The following is a 20,388-nucleotide window of genomic DNA, read 5'->3' as shown; positions in this document are numbered from 1 at the left end:
GCTTCTTGAAAACCTCACAGCACCCTTTACTGTTCTCAAAATCCCTCAGCTCTGATACAAGCAGTAGGATGGTTCTTGGGAGGAGTTAAGCAAATATCAAAATGTCTTGATGAGTGGATGACAGTCTGGAGGAGTGGATGTTCCTAAGCAGGCTATATTTGCATGCAGACTGTCCTAGTTAGCACTCAGCCGTGATGCTCCATGATTGAAAGAACAGAAATCGAAAGAATTACAGGGGTGAGCCAGGGACAGTTAGGCTGTGGAAGAAAGAGGTAGATGATGCTAAATGTCCTCCAGCCAGGAAATGAGGCAGACTGTCTGTCTTGCTGTAGCTTTTAATGCACATTGTGAGGAGAGGAGACTGTACAAATGTGCAAGACTGAAGGGAAGGTCGGTTCAGCTTTAGGCTCCTTTCACGTTATCACGTCTCCAAAGTCGCACGATTTCCAGTGCAACTTTTGGTACAATTTTGATTCGACTTTACATTCTATGTAGTACTTGGGTGGGTCTATTTTGGCAGACCCTCCAGAGAAAGGGGTCCATCTGGTTTCGAAGTGTAAAGTACCCCAGTCCCCGTCTGGAGCCTCCCGCCCCGGGGGATCGGAGCAAGGCCCTCTGAATTTAGTGGGCTTGTGTACACCCATTGCACGTTTTCACTCTGTGTGTGCGCTTTTTTTCTTTGCCACCGATTGAAGTTTTTGAGTGTGTTCACACACCATGGGTTTTAAAAAAAAAAAAAATGAGCCTTAAACATCTCTGCGTGTTGTATCTCCGCTGTATTCAGTATTTTGCTGCATCTCTTGTGTAGTACTGTTTTTCTGCTAAACTTGGAGCTATTTTATTAGAATGATCTCTCCTACATCTCTGTGGCATGGAGTTTATATTCGTTGGGCATTTGGTGGTGTTATATAAATAGAAAACTGAATTCGCATGTTGATGCAATGAGTGATGTTGATTTTTTTTTATTATTTATTTATTTATTTATTTTTTTATTTCTTTAAATACATTTCAATCAATATATTTTTTTTTTCAGGTGGATTTTGATGCCCCATTAGGTTACAAGGAGCCAGAAAGACAAACACAGCAGGAAGAGCCAACTGTAAGAATAACCTTTTCCAGTAAATGGAGATTGTCCTAAATACAAAATCTCTGAATGCCTTGTACCTTGCAGTAATGTTTTGTTTAGGAAATCCATGTGTTTGTGGTAATTAGGTATAGAAAAACCTAGCAAACAAGTTCAACCTTTCAACCCCAGCAGTTCTGGTTCGGAGGAAGAACAAAAACCCTGTTGACAGTTTTTTTGTTAATAAAATGAGCAACATACTCCCTGACCTTTTACAGAGACAGTTGGACACTTTAATAATTAACACTTTGGATAGTTCTCATGCAATATTAATATGCAGTGTTTTTTTTTAATCCAATATTCATTTTGTATGGTAAAACCCCCTATAGCTTAACAACTTTTAGATCCCTTTCCTAAACTGCTGATGAGCAGAAAGTGTGGTATGTAGAGGTGTCTGCACATAACTACAGCGACTCCTACATCCTTCGGTCACACCTAAATCTGCCTCTTCCTGCCCCCTATTCATTCCTGTTGGACCAATGGACCTGCCTATTATAGTGATGGGCCAATAGAAATGTGAGGTAGCCTGGCTTAGAGACAAGTGTTTAAAAGTATGTCAGGAACTGTATTCCTTTACCACTGCCTAGGCACATGACCTTACTTTTTTAAAATTAAATTTCTCAAGATCCTTTTATAATATGGCACTTGTCTGATTTTTTTATTTATTTATTTTTTTTTATACATTTTTCATAGTGCTATCAGCAATTACATAATTAAGAGATATAAAGATATGAAAGTGCTGAACCCATACCATTACTTTCACAACATTCAAACATCTGTTTCAGTTACTCCCTCATATGAACTGGTCATGTTGATCAGAATGACTGCTCATGTCTTACTATGTGAAAAACACAAAACATCAAACCCTAGTTGCTAACTAAAGTCCCTTGTACTTTACTGACAATAACTGGAAAATACCTTTTTATTTTTCATTATGTGGCCACATGACCACATAGCCTCCTTCATCTCCTCCTTCTCCCATAGCAGGGGCGTTGCCTGTACAGCAAGCTGGCTGGCTTAGTGTGACATAACACAGAGTGGGGAGGTACATTCCCTGTCTGTGTGCTGTGTTTCCAGAAGGCTCCACGCGCCCACACTCTGCACCTGCAACACAGAGCTAGGTGGGGGGTTCATGGCCACAAAACTACCAACAGAAAATACAGGCATGCCGTGCTTGTTCACGCCATCCAATCCCAGGGAACCCAAACTTGACCACGCCAGCATGGATTTGCTTCCATGATTGTCACTTTGAAAAGGACTCCTCTGAAACTGTCGCAATCACCAGGTATTTAAGAACAGACGACATAAAAACTATACAACAAATAGAAGGAATCATAATTGTTAGGGTAACATACACTTTAAGTTGAGCAGTAAGCTGTATCTTTCCCGAAACAAAATTGCAAATATGTTTACACTGCCTGAGCCCTGGTTCACATTAATGTACTTCCAGAACTAACCACACCGATGCGTTCTAGAACTCATTGAAATAACATGACTTTCTATAGAGGCCTTTCACATATATGTAGTGCGATTCCAATGCAATTTTGAAAAGGGTCCTATGCAAGTTTAGAGCAGTGCAGTGCATTTTTCAAGGTAACAAGAGAGAGCAGAAATCGCAGCTGTATCCAAATCTCAAGAAAAATGCATTGGAATCGCTTTTCAAATCGCACTGCATCAGTGTGTACCTATCCTAAAGGAGTTCTATGGTAAAAGCATACACCTTCATTTTATAGCTAAGCTTACTTGAAATATCTCCTTTTCAATTTGTGATTTACTACCTGTCTGCTGGTCACCTCTGGTTATACAATTTCCTGGATTCCCTGCATGCTACGCAGCATCTCCTCTGCTGTTTACTTTCAATGTGTGAAGACTACATATCCCATGATACTTTGCTACATTCAAGCAGTGATTCCTGTACTAACTCCGCCTCATGAAACTCCTCCTCTCAGCACCACTGTAGATCAGAAGGCAGGCTCTGTGGAATGTATGACACAGCAGTGCCAACTCACAGAGCATAGTGAACATGTCACAGAAGTCAAGGAAGTAAATTTGTTCATCAAGTAAGTTTATAAACTTCAAGATCATTCAAATTAATAGGAGTAGGCTAGAAATTTAGGAAATACAATGTGAAAATGAATATATAATTTTAAATTTTGGCCATAGATACATTTTAATGTGTAAATCTGTGAAGCCATGTTTCATATGATCTTCCATTTTTTCCTAGGACATTGAGACTGATCACAGCGAGTATGTTGCAGATATAGGGTTCAGGGTGAGTCTCTTTTGTGGTTGTCATTAAAGTGATGAATTGAGAACCTGTCTTAAAGGGTTTTTTTCTTTTCAGCCTGGATGTAGAAAATCCTTCTAATCGTGGTCTGAAGCAGAGTGGTAGGGGCTTTCCTGCCAGGATGTCAGACTATCTGCATTTTTCTGTACTGTATGCTATTGGACTATATAGAGTTTCTGTGCCTGTGTGGCCTAAATCAGATGCGACTTTGGAATTCCGTGGGTTGTATTAAGTGGAAAAAGGCTAAATGGTTCTTGGCTTTTCAATTCTACATATTTCTACATTCTTTGCCATCTACTATTCTGAAGGTTTAACAAAATATGCACTGATGTGTAGAGTTGGCATTCAGGCTACATACTAAAGTCTATGCAAGTTTCAGTTATATGGCAGAAAACTAAGAATGTCACAAAATTAGGATCTCAGAGACTATTTTTTTGTGGTAAATTAGCCTTATTGCTTAGGAAACACTGATAGACCTAAAGATTGACCACACAGAAACTAAAGAGATTGGGCAGGCAACTGCTTGAATTTTTTTTTTTTTCATTTTTTGATGGTGTACCTCTTGTAAGTATAACCAGAACTGCACAACTGTCTTAGGCCACTTCCACATGTGCCAGGTTCTGTTGGAGTCTGCCTGCTCAGTGGGCAATCTGTTCGCTGATCCCCACTAAGCAGGCGAATGGCTGATCCATGTTTACTCCGCTTATGCAGAGTGGACACTGAAACGGCCCCCTCTCCTCTGTGGGCAGTCGGATAGAAACGGACCACTTGGATTCCTAAATATCTGTTTTTAGTGGATTGGATGTCGGCGGGTGTCAACGGGGATACGTCTGTTGATACCCACTGCTCCATAGAGGAGACTGTAGGGTCTGATCAGGTCTGCCTGAAAAACCGACAGGTGGTACCGATCAGTCCACTAGTGTGAAATAAAAGGGGTCTAAAAGTAAAATTATCTGAGATGTGGTTGCTATGTATATCTTATTAGAAGAATGTATTTTGTATGTTGTAGTTAATACATTGGTTGTAGACTCCTGCTTTGAGGGGGAGATACATTTACTATTTACTAGTGGGTTTAAGAAGTGTCTGTGTGATGGCTGTTGCTTCAGCAATCCTCTAACAGACAAAAACTCTTGCTGCTTTCTTGCAACATTAGAGAGGTTTGGAGTGGTTTATAATGTCTATGTACTTTGGGAAAGCCATATGAAGTCTGCTTTACTGCTCATATACTCTGTTATTTTTTTATCTACATATAGGCTTTTACTGGTTCTGGAAATAGATTAGATGGAAAGAAGAAAGGGATTGATCCTAGTCCTTCCCCACTGAAGCCAGAAGAAATGAGGAGGTGAGTATCTGTCCCGGACTGACAACAGGAAAATTTTAAGTCCAATAATTACAGATTATATATGTTCTCTAGTCAATATACAGTTAGATCCATATATATTTGAACATAGGCACAATTTTAGTTTTTTTCAGGTATTTACCAAAACATATTCAACATATGGTTATTTAATACATATGGGCTGAAAGTGCACACTCTTAGGTTTAATTTGAGGTTATGTACATCCAAATCGGAGGAAGGGTTTAGGAATTACAGCTCTTAAGAATAGCCATCCCCCATTTTCAAGGGACCAAAAGTAATTGGAATATTGAATCAAAAGCTGTTTCATGGCCAGGTGTAAGCTACTCCTTCGTTGTTTCTTCATCATTAAGCAGGTAAAAGGTCTGGAGTTGATTCTAAAGCCTCATACACACGATAGGACTTTGTACAAAAGTCCTATGGTTTTCTGTACACATGATCAGACTTTGCTCCATTGGACTTTTGTTGCCAGAAAGTTTGTCCGTTCGCACAACCAACAAAAGTCCGATGAAAAACCAAAAAAAGTTTGTCCGATGGAGCTTACACACGGTCGGATGTTGCTCCAAAACAGCTAATTTGCATGTTTGTTGTCAAAAAGTCTGATCGTGTGTATGGGCCTTTAGTGTGGTATTTGCATTTGGAATCTATTGCTGTGAACCTACATCATGCGTTTAAAGGAGCTGTCCATGCAAGTGAAACAGGCCATTGTAAGGCTTAAAAAATGAAACCAATCCATCAGGGAAATGGCAGCAACATTAGGAGTGGCCAAATCAACAGTTTGGTACATTCTGAGGAAAGAAGAATGCACTAGTGAGTTCAGCAACATAAAAAAAGCCTGGACGTCCATGAAAGACAACAGTGGTGAATGATTGATTGCAGGATCCTCTCTATGGTAAAGAAAAACCCATTCACGACATCCAGACAAGTGACGGACACTCACCATGAGGTGGGCTTATCATTGTCAAAGTCTACACTCAAGAGAAGACTACACAAGGATAAATACAGAGGGTTCACCACAAGGTGCAAACCATTCATAAGCCTGAAGAATAGAAAAGCCATGTTAGACTAAAATATCTAAAAAAGCCAGAGCAGTTCTGGAAAAGAATTCTTTGGACAGATGAAACTAAGATTAATCTGTACCAGAATGACGGAAAGAAAAAAGTGTGGAACAGCTCATGATCCAAAGCACACGTCATCTGTGAAATATGGTGGAGGCAGTGTGGGTGCATGGACATGCATCGCTTCCAGTTGTACTGGGTCATTGGTGTTTATTGATGATGTGACAGAAGACAGAAGCAGCCGGACGAATTCTGCGGTGTTTAGAGATATACTGTAAACCCAGATTTAGCCAAATGTTGTTTGGACGGCGCTTCACAGTACAGATGGACAATATTCCAAAACGCACTGCAAAAGCAACCCAGGAGCTTTTGAAGGAAAAGAAGTAGAGTATTCTGCACTGGGGGCGAGTCAATTTCCTGATCACAACCTAATTGAGCATGCATTTCACTTGCTAAAGGCAGAAAGACCAACAAACAAAAAATCACGTAAGACAGCTGCAGTTAGAGCCTGGCAAAGCATTAGAAAGGAGGAAACCCTGTCTTTGGTAATGTCCTTGCATTCCAGACCTCAGGCAGTCATTGCCAGTAAAGGATTCTCAACAAAATATAAAAAATTACGTTTTATTTACCATTATATTCATTTGTCCAATTACATTTGAGCCCCTGAAAATGGGGGGGGAGGGGGGGGGGGGTAGTGTATAAAAATGTTGTTGTAATTTTACTCTGGTGGCATACAGAGCCAAACGTGTGAAAATTGTGCCTGTGTCCAACTATATGAATGAATGACTTGTATAGCGCTACCTATGCGAACTAAATCGCCTAACTGTAGATAATATGTAAAGTAAAGTCTTGACTGCGTGTCCAGTTTTAGCTAACAGTCTTTTCAAAGGATGCATCCCTTTCTGATTTATTTTTACTTTGTTATTCATTTTTTCTTACCCTGTTTCAGAGGAATTCCAAACTATGAATTCAAGATTGGCACAATTACGTTCATCAGGAACTCACGGCCACAGATAAAGAAAGTAGAAGAAGTAAGTATGTTCATAATGTGAAGATATGAGGATGATAGCATTGCCTATCTTCATAGTACAATTTAGATGGTATCTCTTTTATGGACAATGTTTGAGAAAAATTTTTCCAGTGAAGATGAAAAGTTAAACTTTTTTGGCTGGCATGGACAAAAGCGCAATTTTTTTACATTTTGCATAAATTATGCCTAGCCTAGTGTTTATCTTGTGAAAGTTGTAACACAAATCATTATTTAAGGTTTTTTCTGAAAAATGGTAGTGCATTTCCTGAGCCGAGGCACTGTGACCTTTTTAATGCTAATCTCAAGAGATTTGGAATAAGGCTTGGTGATGTCACTATTGTGGTACTCCCTGTTCTTGCTAGCTCTGTGTTCATGCTGCTTCTTTTATCATTACCCCACCAGTCACCTGAGCATGCATCTCAGAAATGCTCCTTTTAACCACTTCCAGTCCAAAGCCATCATATGACGTCCTGTACTTTGGGTGGAGATATCTGAATGATGCTTGCAGCTGCAGGCATCATTCAGATATCTTTTTTTTTTTTTTTTTTTTTAGCCAGCGATTCCCTGCACCATAAGAACAATCATATTGGCAGTTCAGCCCCTCCCGCCGCCCTCTGGCGCTTCTACTGGCTCACCTGTGCGATTGGCAAGCCGGCGAAGGAATCCACTGGCGGCGCAGGTTTACCATAGAGAATACCACGGGCTATATGGTCTCCGGTAGTCTCTTTATTCTTCAGAGGCCTTGGCGCAACATTATGATGTCAAGTCTGGCCCGGCAGATGTAAACACTGCCGTATACTTGGCTGGACAGGCCAAGATAGTTTTTTTTATTTATTTTTTGATCTCAGCCTTTCCTGCCTGGAGGAGAGATGTGGGGTCTTATAGACCCCAGATTTCTCCATAAAGAGGACCTGTCATGCCTGTTCCTATTACAAGGGATGTTTACATTCCTTGTAATAGGAATAAAAGTGATAAAAAAAATAAAGGGAAATTGTAAAAATAAAATGAACAAAAAAAAAAATTTTTAAAGCGCCCTCATCCCTGTGTGCTCGCACGCAGAAGCGAACGAATACGTATGTCGTGCCCACATATGTAAACGGTGTTCAAACCACACGTTACGTATCGCCAGGAAAGTTGGAGTGAGAACAACAATTCTTGTCCAAGACCTCCTCTGTAACTCTGAACTGGTCACCTGTAAAACAAATTTAAAGCGTCGCCTATGAAGTACCTAAGTTTGGTGCCATTCCATGAGTGTGTGCAATTTTAAAGCGTGACATTTTAGGTAACCTCATCTTTCACGTTATACAAACAACTTTGGGCTAACTTTATTTTTTATTTTTTTAATGCATGAAACCATTAAAAAAAATGCGTTTGAAAAAATGCCGCGCAAATACTGTGTGACATAAAAAGTTGCAACGCTGCTAAAAAACAAACAAACAATGTTTTGGGGTTCTGAGTAATTTTCGAGCAAAAAAAATTATGATTTTTACATGTAGGAGAGGAGTGCCAGAATAGGCCCAGTATGGCAATGGTTAAATGACTACCTCCACACAGAGTCACTGTGCAGAGCAAAGCATGATGGTTTAGCAATGCAGAAAAAATGAGGGAGCCTATAGGTAATGCTGGTGACTAGTCCTTTGTCCTCCGCTTGCCTTCTTTAGGGCACAGCTTCCACAATTCGAGTTTCCCATTTTGGGAGGAAGTTTCTAAAGCTGTCATTTTAGAAATACTACACATAAAACCGCATACAGGACTGAGAGGTAGTGATGCTGCTGATATCCCACTTCAAAAAAGATTGTTCAGAGGTTATTTAGGGAACTTTCAAAACCAGAATAAAAAAAATACATCCTCTGGTATTATCTGTGGAGTGAACTACAGTTTTCAACAGAAACCTGTCTTGAAAGAAATATGGGGGCTGCCATAGTTGATTTTTCTGTCCTCCGATTGTCGTACTGATTCTCTGCCTTCAAAGCTTTCAGAGTCACTGTCTCTGCATATATGTACAGAGATCCAGTGTTGGTGAATAAAATAACTTCAGCAGTTTTTTACCTATTGAATGTGTATGTCATAATGTCCTGAAGAATGTGTATAAGAAAACCCTAAATTGCTTACTGTACTACTAGGGAAGCATAACATCATCTGTAGAAAGTGTAAAGTTGTCGATTTTTTTAAATCTTTTTTTTTTTTTCTTTCTGGTTAATTCAGTGAGTTGAATTAAATAAAATAAACAGACCCCCCCCCCAGACAATCAAGGTGAATGTAGAATTCCTCCCCATTAGGACATTTATTCTGGGGTACTTTCCACTGTCAGAATATACTGATCAGCAGCTGCAGCGTTATCAACAATTTTTTTTTTCTTTTCCAGCAAGCCCATTTGACAAAAGTCAGTCCATACAAAGAAACCAAAACAAGTTCAGAAATGAAGTTATGTGTAATAAAATGGAAATACACAGGGAATAATTATTGAACTCGCTAACTGAAATTTATTTAATACTTTGTACAAAATCCTTTGTTGGTAATCACAGCTTCAAGACACCTCCTGTATGGAGAAAGTAGTCCAATTCATTGCTCGGGTGTGATTTTAGCCCATTCTTCAACACAAACAATCTTCAAGTTTTGAAGGTTCCATGAGCTGGTTCTATGAGCTCTGATCCTTTTCGTTCTTTCAAAAGATTTTCTATTGGATTCAAGTCAGGTGATTGGCTCCATGGGCCATTCTAGCAGCTTTGTTTTCTTTCTTTTGAAACCTTTTGAGATCTTGCTGAAACCTCCACCCTTGTTTCATCTTCATCATCCTGGTAGATGGCAGCAGATTTTTATCAGGAATGTCTTGGTAAATTTTCCCATTCATCTTTCCTTCAATGATATAAAGTTTGCTAGATCCATAAGCTGAAAAACAGCCCCACACCATGATATTCCCACCTCCACTTCACTGTTTTTGTATTGGGGTGTTTTTGGGTTGATGTGCAGTGCAATTTGACCTCCAAACATGGTGTGTGTTATGGCATCCAAAGAGTTAAATTTTGGTCTCATCTGACCAGACTATATTCTCAGTATTTCACAAGCTTGTCTAAATGAGCTTCAACATGCTTTTTCTTCAGCCATGTCGTTTGAGTGCATTACATATTGTTTGAAACAATTTTACCTGCTAATTCCAGGTCTTTCTGAAGCACTTCACAAGTGGTCTTTGTCACATGGACAACTCTTCCGATTAATTATTTTCATTCCTCTGTCATAAATCTTGCGAGCACGGTTTATAGTGAAATTATATTCTTTTCACTTCTAGTTTATGGCCCCAACAGTGCTCACTGGAACAATCAGAAGTTTGGAATCCTTCTGTAACCAATGCCCATCCATATGTTTTAAAACAATAAGGGTGCGAAGGTCTTGCAAAAGCTCTTTGCTTTTACCCATCATGAGATTTTTCTTGTGTGACACCTTGGTAATGAGATTACTTTTTATTGGAAATCAGTTGAAACTGAACCAGCTGATATTAATTTACACTGACAAGGGTCAGGATTGCTTTCTAATTACTGAAAGATTTCAGTTGGTGTCTTGGCTTTCCATGCCTTTTTTGCACCTCCCTTTCTCCATGTGTTCAATACTTTTTCCCTGTGTCATTCCATTTTTATTACACATAACTTCCTTTCTGTACTTGCTGTATTTGTTGGTGTATAACACTCACTTTTTCACCATGAAAATCGGGTGCAAACAGCATGTGTGGTGTTATACGCCAATACTTCAATTTTAGCTGCCTCAGAGGGGACAGAGAAGGGGGTGGGATGAGCGTCATCAGATTACATACAGTGAGACGCTCCTGTTTACTTGGTGGCCTCTGTAATAGGAAGTCCCATCTCCTGAGCCGCCATTAGACCACTGTTCTGTCTAGGGGTGCAACGGATCAGCACCGATCTGTGATCCGCGAAACTCTCAGTTCCTGAGCAGCGGCCATCTTGGTACACACGTCAGCGTTTACAATGTGATCTCTCCATCAAATGACGGAGCGATCACCTGTAAACAAACCGGCGTCATGATGATGCCGGTTCCTCTCTCCCCTCTCTGTATTGATCTGTATAGTGGAGGGGAGAAATCGGATGGCAGCCACAGCCATCCCAGCAATACCCTGTCAATACTTTGCAATACTTACTCTGCAATACCCAGCCATACCCATCCATGCTCAGCCAATATTACTTTGGGGGAGTTGACGTGGATATTACAGTGGGTGAGATGTATATTGCAGTGGGGACTATATGGTGGTGGAATTTTCACAGGTTTTTGCAAATTTAATTATTTGCTGATCCGAAAAATGATCCATGACTCTGATCCGAGGAACTATCCAATCCGTGAGTTTTTTAATCCGTTGCACCCCTAGTTCTGCCCATCATAGGAGATTCTCGCTGTATGTAATCTGTCGGCACTCACCCCGCCTCCCTCCCTGTCCCCTCTAGGCTGCAGATGGGCATTGATCAGGCTGCACTGATGGCAATGCTGAGGCTGCTGCGTTGATGGCATTGGTGAGGCTGCTGCATTGATGGCAATGGTGAGGCTGCATTGATGGCACTTGGGAGGCTGCAGGTGGGCATTGATGGCAATGGTGAGGCTGCAGATGGGCACTGACCCTTATTTGGCTTCGAAGTTCCTTATTTAAAATTTTAAGTTTTTTTTTCCCTCTTAAAATGCAATGTGCGTGTTAAACGCCGATAAATATGGTATTTGTTTTGGTTGTTACTGACATATGTGAGAGCACTGAAATCTGAAAATTGATCTGGTTAGCAAGGGGGTTTAAGTGCCCTGTGGTTAAGTACCTTTTTCCTAATCAATTTACAGCTGTCACATAACCCAAATCTTTCCCAGCATGTCTGCAGGGAAACATAAGCAAGAGGAGCTTCTAGTCCTGTGCTGCAGGTCACATGTTTAAAAAAAAAAAGCCTTAGAAATACAGAGTAAAAATAAATAATATCAATACATTGTTTTAACCCCTTGGCGCTGGCTGCCGCTGGGCCTTTAAGAGGTCTTCTATGTTGGGAGGCGGGGCTTATGGCCACCTGATTGGCAGTCACATGATCGGGAAAAGTCCAAACGGCGATCGGAAACTTTCCGTGAGCCACCGGTTACTGTGCCAGAAGCATGCAAGGCACGTGCACTCTCAGCACAGCACCGTCTGCACTATTGCACGCAAATATGCAGGCGCTCTGCATCCAGGCCTGGCCGCCGTGAGGCCACATATTTGCATGCGCTCTGTGATAAGTGGTTAAATTGTCATACAAATCTATATTTGAAATCAAATATTTATTTGTTTTTGGCAATAACATGGTGTGGGCAGATTTCTGCCACTCACGCCCCTCCAGTCTGTGTCTTCGGTTACATCAATCTACACGTAATCTTCCGCCCCCATTGCGTTTATCTGGTTAGCGGGCATGGAGGAGGAAGGAGGGAGTGGGCTGTCATTTGCCACTGCGTATACACCCACATGTGTCACTCTATAGTCACAGATAGGGGGGAAATGCTCAGCATAGAAAATCACTGAAAACTGAACATATGCAGAGTTACCAACACTGTTCTGCAAAATGCCTAGCTGAATTGGGGACTTGGACAGAAGAGGGATTTAGAGAGCAGCAGGATCAACCAGGATTTTTGCAGAATACAGAAAACCAATCTCATAGTGACCGAGTGATTATGAACAGAATGTAATACATCATTTTACTGATAGTTTTCTTATGAGGTGGATTTAGTGACAGTTTAAAGGGGTTGTAAACCCTTACGGTTTTCCACCTTAATGCACTCTATGCATTAAGGTAAAAAACCTTTTCTACTGCAGCACCCCCCAAACCCCCCCCCCCCCCTTATTTCTTACATGAGCCTGATCATTCCAGCAACGGGGATGAGCACAGCAGTAGCTCCAGCCACTGTCTTGGGTCCTCATTGGATAGATTGATAGCAGCAGGAGCCATTGTCTCCCGCTGCTGTCAATCAAATCCAGTGACTCAGGGGCAGGGCCAAGTCCTGCTGTCTGTGTCAACAGACGCAGCAGCAGGACTCGGGAGCACGAGTGCCCCCATTGAAATCGGCTCTCCGTGGGGGCACTCAAGAAGAGGAAGAGCCAGGAGGAACCCCAGAAAAGGAGGATCAGGGCCACTCTGTGCAAAACCCTTGCACAGAGGAGGTAAATATAACATAAAGGAGAGAAGCTGCACTAAAGAGTCTCGATCAATCAAATTAAGACATATAAAGTCCATAATAAATCACTATTTCTTCTTAATGGCACCTAAGTGATCATACACAAACGAGAGTGCTCAACCACCGTAATAAAGACCTGCTTACCAGATGACAAGCATAAAGGGCAGATGGCTATAACCCAGCTGTGGCCTTTAGCTTGCAGGTGTCAATCAAAACCAGTTCCAGCAGACTGGATGGTGCAAATCTCTCCCTCTCGCCGTCTATGGAGTCCGTATTTGCTTAGGTAAATGCCCCAAAAAACAAAGACTGACCACAGCGTAATACAGTCTAAATACTTTATTTAGAAAAAAGATATTACACTTACATCTGTAGATTGAATATCGCATGTGTTAAAAAGTGCCGGCCAGCAACATACGGAGCCCGTTCTAGTAAATTTGCATGGTGATGCCAGTACGTGCCCTCCGCCGGATGCGTTTCGTCATACGTGATGTCAGTGGGGAACCATAACATAACAAGCTTTACAATCACTTTAAGCTGGCTTTAGATGATGGAGACCGGTAGTCCCCTAGCCTCTAAGGCATTATCACATCAAGTAATACTAGTCAAGGCTTTAATGGCTTCCCTTATCCCACATTTACCTATTGTCAGGAATTGTCTATAGTCTCCTATTGGCTTACTTCAACCAATAGAGAAAAAAAAAATCTGACCAATATAAGGAAAGGATGGATGATTTTTTTTTTTTTTTTTTTTCAATGGATAAAATACATTTAAAAATCTGATTTCCAGTCTGTGCTTTCCTAGCTGTTATGTTGTGATCTGTGACATAAGAGTGAGGGGGAAATAGAGGGCTTACAACAGCCTCTATGCACAGGTGTTGTTAGATGGGAGAGGCATGGCATGGTTTAAATACCGTATTACTGTATTTTATGAACAGTGTTTCTCCAAATTCCACCAGGCTTGTAACTCCTTTTTTTTTTTTTTTTTTTTGTCTTGACGTAGGATGATACTCTTAATCGCTTCATTGCATTCTCTGGAGAAGGACAGTCCCTGAGGAAGAAAGGCAGGAAGCCCTAAGAGACTTCACAAGTGGAAAATTAAATGATCATTCAGTGCATTTGGTTTTAAGCTGTCAGTTAGGCATTAAAAATATCTTGGTGATCTACGGAACGGAAAGTATATTGTCTTAATATTTAAAGACCTCAGGATGGTGAAGAGCCTGTGACAATCGATACACCAAGGATCAACTATCCATTTACTTGGAAATAGCTCCTGAATTATTTAGCAGTTCCAATATAGGCTGTATAGGAAAAATCCAGTAAACCGCAAAACATCATCAAACTAAACCAGGACAAGAAAACTAAAATTACATGCAGTTATTTATAGCTCACAAATATTTAATTTGGAGATGTCCCCAAATGGCTTTCTAAATGTTTCTACACTCTTCTGATTACTAGACTTAAGAGTCCAGTGCATTCTTGCAGATTGCTTTTGATAAAAGTGCAATTTTCATCCCTACTCTTTTGTTGGTAAACATCAGCCAGTTGGCTTTACTGAAAAAAAAACCTGTAATAAATAAAAGTTTTCTTTGCAGTTAATTGCTTACTGGTTAGATTTTTCTCTTGTGTCATGTGCCTTTCCAAAGCAGGCTCTAGGAAAGTATCAGTGTTTGTCCAACAACCCAGCTACCTTGGATTACCCAAACTTGGCTACTTGCTTGAAGAGCATCTTTGATGGGCTAAATACACAGCTTGAATATGGCTGGACAATTATAGTAGAACCAGCAGACTGATGAGCTCGTCTCTTTATCATTCTACTCTCTCCTCTCGCCAGCCCTTTGCAGAGAAGCATATCACTGGCTCCTTTTGCAGCTTCTCCTACCACTCTCTGAGCATGGTTGTACAGGGATTGCTAGAGACTGGTACCAAGTTAAATTCACCTACTTACACTGCAATAAAATAAAAATAATAAAAATAATAAAAATGTAATCAAATCCGCACAAGGGACATCAATTACTGTAGGTGTGATGCGCCCCCTGTGCTGCGGTCTCCTTGTTTAGTAGAAATGTTCAGATTCCAGCCCCCACCTTCACTCCTGCTGTAGTCTTCTGGTGTGGAGGAGGTTAAGAAAGCTGAGGAGCTGTGATATACTCATCAAGATTTCACACTATTTGTGCCCTTTCCGCCCACCTCCTCCATTAATAGAAGATGTACTATAGCTTTTATGAATTCTATTGCATTCATAGGACGGGCATAGTTGGGCTTTCTTGACAAATGCCTATCTTTAGCTTAAAGCTGAGTTCCACCCAAAAATGGAACTTGCGCTGATCGGATTCCTCCTCCCCTCCGGTGTCACATTTGGCACCTTTCAGGGGGAGGGGGGAGCAGATACCTGTCCAAAATGTATTTGCTCACACTTCCGGGCATTGATTGGCGCAGGCTCCATGGCGATCTACGCCATGTCCGGCCCCTCCTCTGTCCCCTGCGCTGTCTTCTGGGAGACACACAGGTCCCAGAAGACAGCAGGGACCAGTAATGATGTGCAGCGTGACACGCATTCGCAGTAGGGAACCAGGCTGTGAAGCCACAAGGCCTCACTTCCTGATTCCCTTACCAAAGATGGCGGCACCCCCACCCGAGAGCCGAGGGACAGATCGGGTTAGGACATTGCGGGTGCCCTGGACAGGTAAGTGTTCATATTTTAAAAGTCAGCAGCTGCAGTATTTGTAGCTGCTAACTTTAATTAACCCCACTACCATAATCTTTCGGTGTGGTGAGGATTAATAGAGCTGTAATAGGCGCTCATCAGGAGTGGGTGGATCGGAGAAGGAAGATTTCTACTAAACTAGGAGACGGCAGCACAGGGGACACATCACACTTGTAGTAACATCTCTTGTGCTGAGTTTATTTTATTTTTTTAACAAACTTAATCTACAAGTAAGCATATAATAAGGCTTGCCTGTAGGTACCATGAATATCACCTAAACATGCACTGTATGGGGCTATTCACAGTGCATGCAGCTGGCAATGTCATGGGTGCACATGCTCTGAAGGAATGGCATACCCGTGTCATCCCTTCAGAACCCTGTGCCGCAGTCCATGACTCCCGCGCACATGTGCAGGAGTGACGTCGTTGAGGCGTGGCCAATCAGGCGGCAAAGCACGTGAACCCGGAAGGAAGACTGGGTGAAGATGGAAACCCTCTCAGTGGTGACAGCACGCCACTGGAGCGCTTCGGTCTAAGGTAAGCATACTAGCACGTTATGCCTTTTATCTTGCAGGGTTTAAAAAAAAAAATTGGTGTGGTTTAGGACCGCTTTAAAGATATAATAAAGAATACAGACCTGTATTCGATTGTGCCTTTAATATCTGCCTGGATTTTAGCTTTAAAGGCAAATGGAGTAGGCTGACACATAACAGTTTACATTTTATTAGTGAAATGGTCACATGACATCAGTGTGACACATAACCTTCCCCCAACACCTAACTCCAACAGTTGAAGCAAACCCCATAACTGCTAATACTAACCAAACAAATTCCAAATGCTAAGTTATCCTTTCTTTTATATATTCACCTCATTCTGCACCAGGTGTCTGTATGCTAAAGAATTACAACTACAGCACTGACCGCTATTGCTCCATAGATAGCGACCTGTGGCTCATCATTAAAATAATGATTTTATACTTAACATTGAGGCCATGGCTTATTCATTTCAGAAATATGTGAAAGCAACAGCAAAACAAAAATAGAAAAAATGCTTTATGTAAACTTTTAAAACATTCACAATTAGGCATTGATGCATGAGACATGTTATAGTCGGGGCCCCATTCAGAACGCGTGCATTGGGCTGAAATCAATTGTTTCCAGTAGGCCTAGTGCACACACCAATGTGCTGTGCTGGTGTGTGCTAGGTGCAAATAGAACATGCAACAGTTAAAAGCTGCATGGCTGAGTAAAAAAAAAAAAAGAAAATGCACCACAATGTGTATATTGTGTCAACACACATCAACATATGCTAAATGCAATGAAAGTTGTCTGAATTTAGACTTGCAACTCCATAAATACTGTATATCACACATATGTACCTTATTGTGTGTTAGCTAACTTTAAAAGGATATCCGCTGTGTGTTGGAAATGGCCCCTCACCCATGACATCACATGTCTGACAAAGGGGTCCTATGTGGCCCTGAAACGCTGCACTCTTCCTCTGTGATGTGATCACTTTGAATACACATTTGGATGCTACTTGGAGATCCCTGGTGTGCTGGCAAATATGTATTTTAATCAGTGTGATCATGTGGCATTAACAATACAGACAAAATAAATATCACTTAATTTTAAAGCTAAACTTTGATCAGCTTATAAAAATTACCTGGGCATATGAAACTGCAAGACCAAGGAATACAGTACGAAATATTCTCTATTACATGATGCTGCCTCTGTGTTAGAGTGAGTGAAGTTCCCCACACTGAGTTTGCTTTGTCCATTAGCCTGTGTTGGCGGCTGGAGCTCGCGGCTTTACTTGTCCAGTGTGAATACCCCTCAATGTGAATGCACTTATGATGTTTTTTTCTTTTATAATAAATGAATCAACTATTTTACTCTGTGAAGCCTTCCTTTCTGTTTTTTGGCATGTTGTCAAATGGTCTGGGAACTGTGAGAATCTTGCAAGCCCATTAAAGGAGAAGTATGGGTTGCCTTTTTTTTTTCCTAATCATACTTACCTAGGTGGAGGCAGCATTGGACCGATACTGCATCTGTCCCCCGGCATCTCTGCACTGAGAACCGAGCCATCGAACACTGCTCAGTTCTTTCGGCTCTCCTGCTCTGCTCCTCCACGCTCACTGGAGTCCTGAGCTGTGTAGGGGGGCGGGGAGCGGCTCGCTGAGAGGCTGAGTGCCATCAGTCCAGGCAGCTGGTGGATCCAGACTTCTGGAGTCAGAATGATGCAGTGCCTGGACTAAACTTGGTGACTTCAGACCATTCTCTGCTGACGGGTCGCAGGAGTGCAAAAAAACTATTTGCACTTCTGTGACCCTTGGGAGAAGCCCAGGCTGGACTTCCCCTTTAACAAAAAAAGTGGATCCATTAACCCATAGTTGGCTGTTAAAGACTGCATAGTGCTTGAACAGGATTGGAAGGGGATTGCATTGTGTATGATACCTTTTTAAAGGAACACATTTTTACTTTGCATTTTGAGTTGTGTTGAAAGAGGTGAGCCATTTATCTGAAGAGTTGAAGGACACTGGGTGCTTTTGACATCACACTTTTAAGCAGAGAATTTTTGTACAAATTAATTTCTTCCTACTTTTTTGCACATTTTGCACTTGATGGTGGACATTAAAGTGGTTGTAAAGGCTGAAGGTTTTCTTACCTTCATGCATTCTATGACACACAGAGGCACACCTCCCAGATCTGCATCCCTGCAAATCTCATTGGTCCTCTTATGACTCATCCCCTCTTCCTTTCTGCCAAACTCTCAGGAGAGTGGGAGGGAGAGCTGTGCATGATGTCATAAGCCTAGGTTTTTTACCAGACAAGCAGGAAGTGGGTTGTATAAGGTATTTACTGGCATAAAAAAATGTTTTGCTATCCAAAGTTTAAACAACAAGGGCAGAAGATTTAATAGATTGAAAGTTAAAACAAAATGACTGAAGGTCCACTTTAAAGACATTTGTTTTTGTTTATTTTAATTTATGAATAATAACTATGGACACATTGTTTGTGAAATGAGCTGCACAATATTTTGAAAGTGATTTGTGTTGATACATTTTTATATAGTATTATTTTAACACTTTTTCTTGTTTTAGGTAGTTTAAAGTGGTTGTAAACCCTTACAAAGCACTTTGACCTACAGGTAAGCCTAGATTAAGGCTTACCTGTAGGTCCAAGAAATATCTCCTAAACCTACACAGTTTAGGAGATATTTACAAAAAGACAGGCACCGCTGTCTATGGCGCATGCGGGAATGACATCATCACGGCTCCGGCAAATCACAGCATCGGAGCAGCGAGACCCGGAAGTCACTCCGGGATACATGGCAGCGGCGAAGATGGAGGACCGCTTCGGGGCTTCGTTCTCAGGTAAATTATTCATAATGAGCTAGTATGCTAAGCTCATTATGCCTTTGCCTTGCAGGTTGCATTTTTTTTTTTTTTAAATAGCCTTTACTTCCTCTTTAACACTTGATTTTGTGAGTGTGGTCATACACATATTATTTGATTCTCTATTACATGCCTGGTTTTATAGGTTGGCTTGAGTTCAGCTTTATATATTTATAGATCTAATGAGTTCCTTAAATATTTAACAAGTATATTACCCATGAAAATGCATATTCTGAAACTCACTAATGACCTAACTGCTAAAACCAATGGCCACTACTCCATACTCATACTACTCAACCTCTCTGCAGCCTTTGATACTGTTGATAATACCCTCCTCCTCAAAAAAGCTCTACTCTCTTGGCCTTCCAGACTCTGCTATTAACTGGCTCTCCTACCCATCACAGCACTCCTTCAGTGTGACTTATAACTCTGTTTCCTCCCCTCTGCTTCCTCTTTCTATAGGGGTACCTCGAGTTTCTGTCCCCGGACCCCTTTTCTTCTCCATTTACACCTCCTTCTTTGGTCTGTTAATAAACTCCCATGGCTTCCAGTACCACCTCTATGCTGACGACACACAAATCTGTCTCTCTACTCCTCACCTCACTCCTTCATTCTCCTCTCGCATTAATAACTGACATACCAACATGGATGTTACAACACTTCCTCAAACGGAATCTTTCAAAATCCGAGCGCATAATATTTTCCTCCAGCCCGTGCCCCCTCCCCCTGACTTCTCCAAGAACAATAATACAACCATCAGTCCCTTCCCTCATGCCAAGGTATTGGGTGTAATCCTAGACTCTGACCTGTCCTTTTAGCCCCAAATCCAATCACTATCCAAATCGTCCAGACTTCACCTCCGAAACATCTCCAAAATATGCCCCTTTCTAACTGTTGACACTACTTATTCACTCCCTTGTTATGTCTTGCCTTGACTATTGTAACTCCCTCCTCATTGGCCGACCTTTCCACAAGCTATCCCCTCTTTAGTCTATCACGAATGCCACTGCCAGACTCATCCACCTTGCGTTCAGTGCTCGCCACTCCTCTCTGCCAATACCTCCACTGGCTTCCCATTGCCCAAAGAATAAAGTACAAAACGCTAACCATAACTTAAAAAGCCATTCACAATTCTGCCCTGAACTACATCACCAATCTTATCTCCAAATATCAATCAAACCGTCCTCTCTGCTCCTCCCAAGACCTCCTGCTCTCTAGCTCCCTTGTCGCCTCCTCCCATGCTAGTCTCCAGGACT

General features: G+C 41.4%; 1 protein-coding gene across 2 annotated transcripts in view; it reads left to right on the top strand.

Annotated features, from left to right (window-relative positions):
* UFD1 (ubiquitin recognition factor in ER associated degradation 1) overlaps window positions 1-14,627 on the top strand; it is a 29,650-nt gene extending 15,023 nt beyond the window's left edge. For both annotated transcript variants that reach the window (XM_077461652.1, XM_077461653.1), the window contains 5 exons: window positions 1,034-1,099; window positions 3,348-3,395; window positions 4,664-4,752; window positions 6,775-6,856; window positions 14,032-14,627. In XM_077461652.1, the coding sequence (XP_077317778.1) occupies window positions 1,034-1,099; window positions 3,348-3,395; window positions 4,664-4,752; window positions 6,775-6,856; window positions 14,032-14,106 (360 nt within the window). In that variant the 3' untranslated portion in view covers window positions 14,107-14,627. The remainder of the gene's footprint in view (window positions 1-1,033; window positions 1,100-3,347; window positions 3,396-4,663; window positions 4,753-6,774; window positions 6,857-14,031) is intronic.
* The last annotated feature ends 5,761 nt before the right edge of the window (window positions 14,628-20,388 follow it).

The sequence above is a fragment of the Lithobates pipiens genome, unplaced genomic scaffold (genome assembly GCF_037356315.1).
Source record: "Lithobates pipiens isolate NorthernLeopardFrog02 unplaced genomic scaffold, aLitPip1_a1.2 Scaffold_3, whole genome shotgun sequence".
Lineage (NCBI taxonomy): Eukaryota > Metazoa > Chordata > Amphibia > Anura > Ranidae > Lithobates > Lithobates pipiens.
Note: the sequence above shows the minus strand (reverse complement) of the source record. Positions and strands in the feature narration are given on the sequence as shown.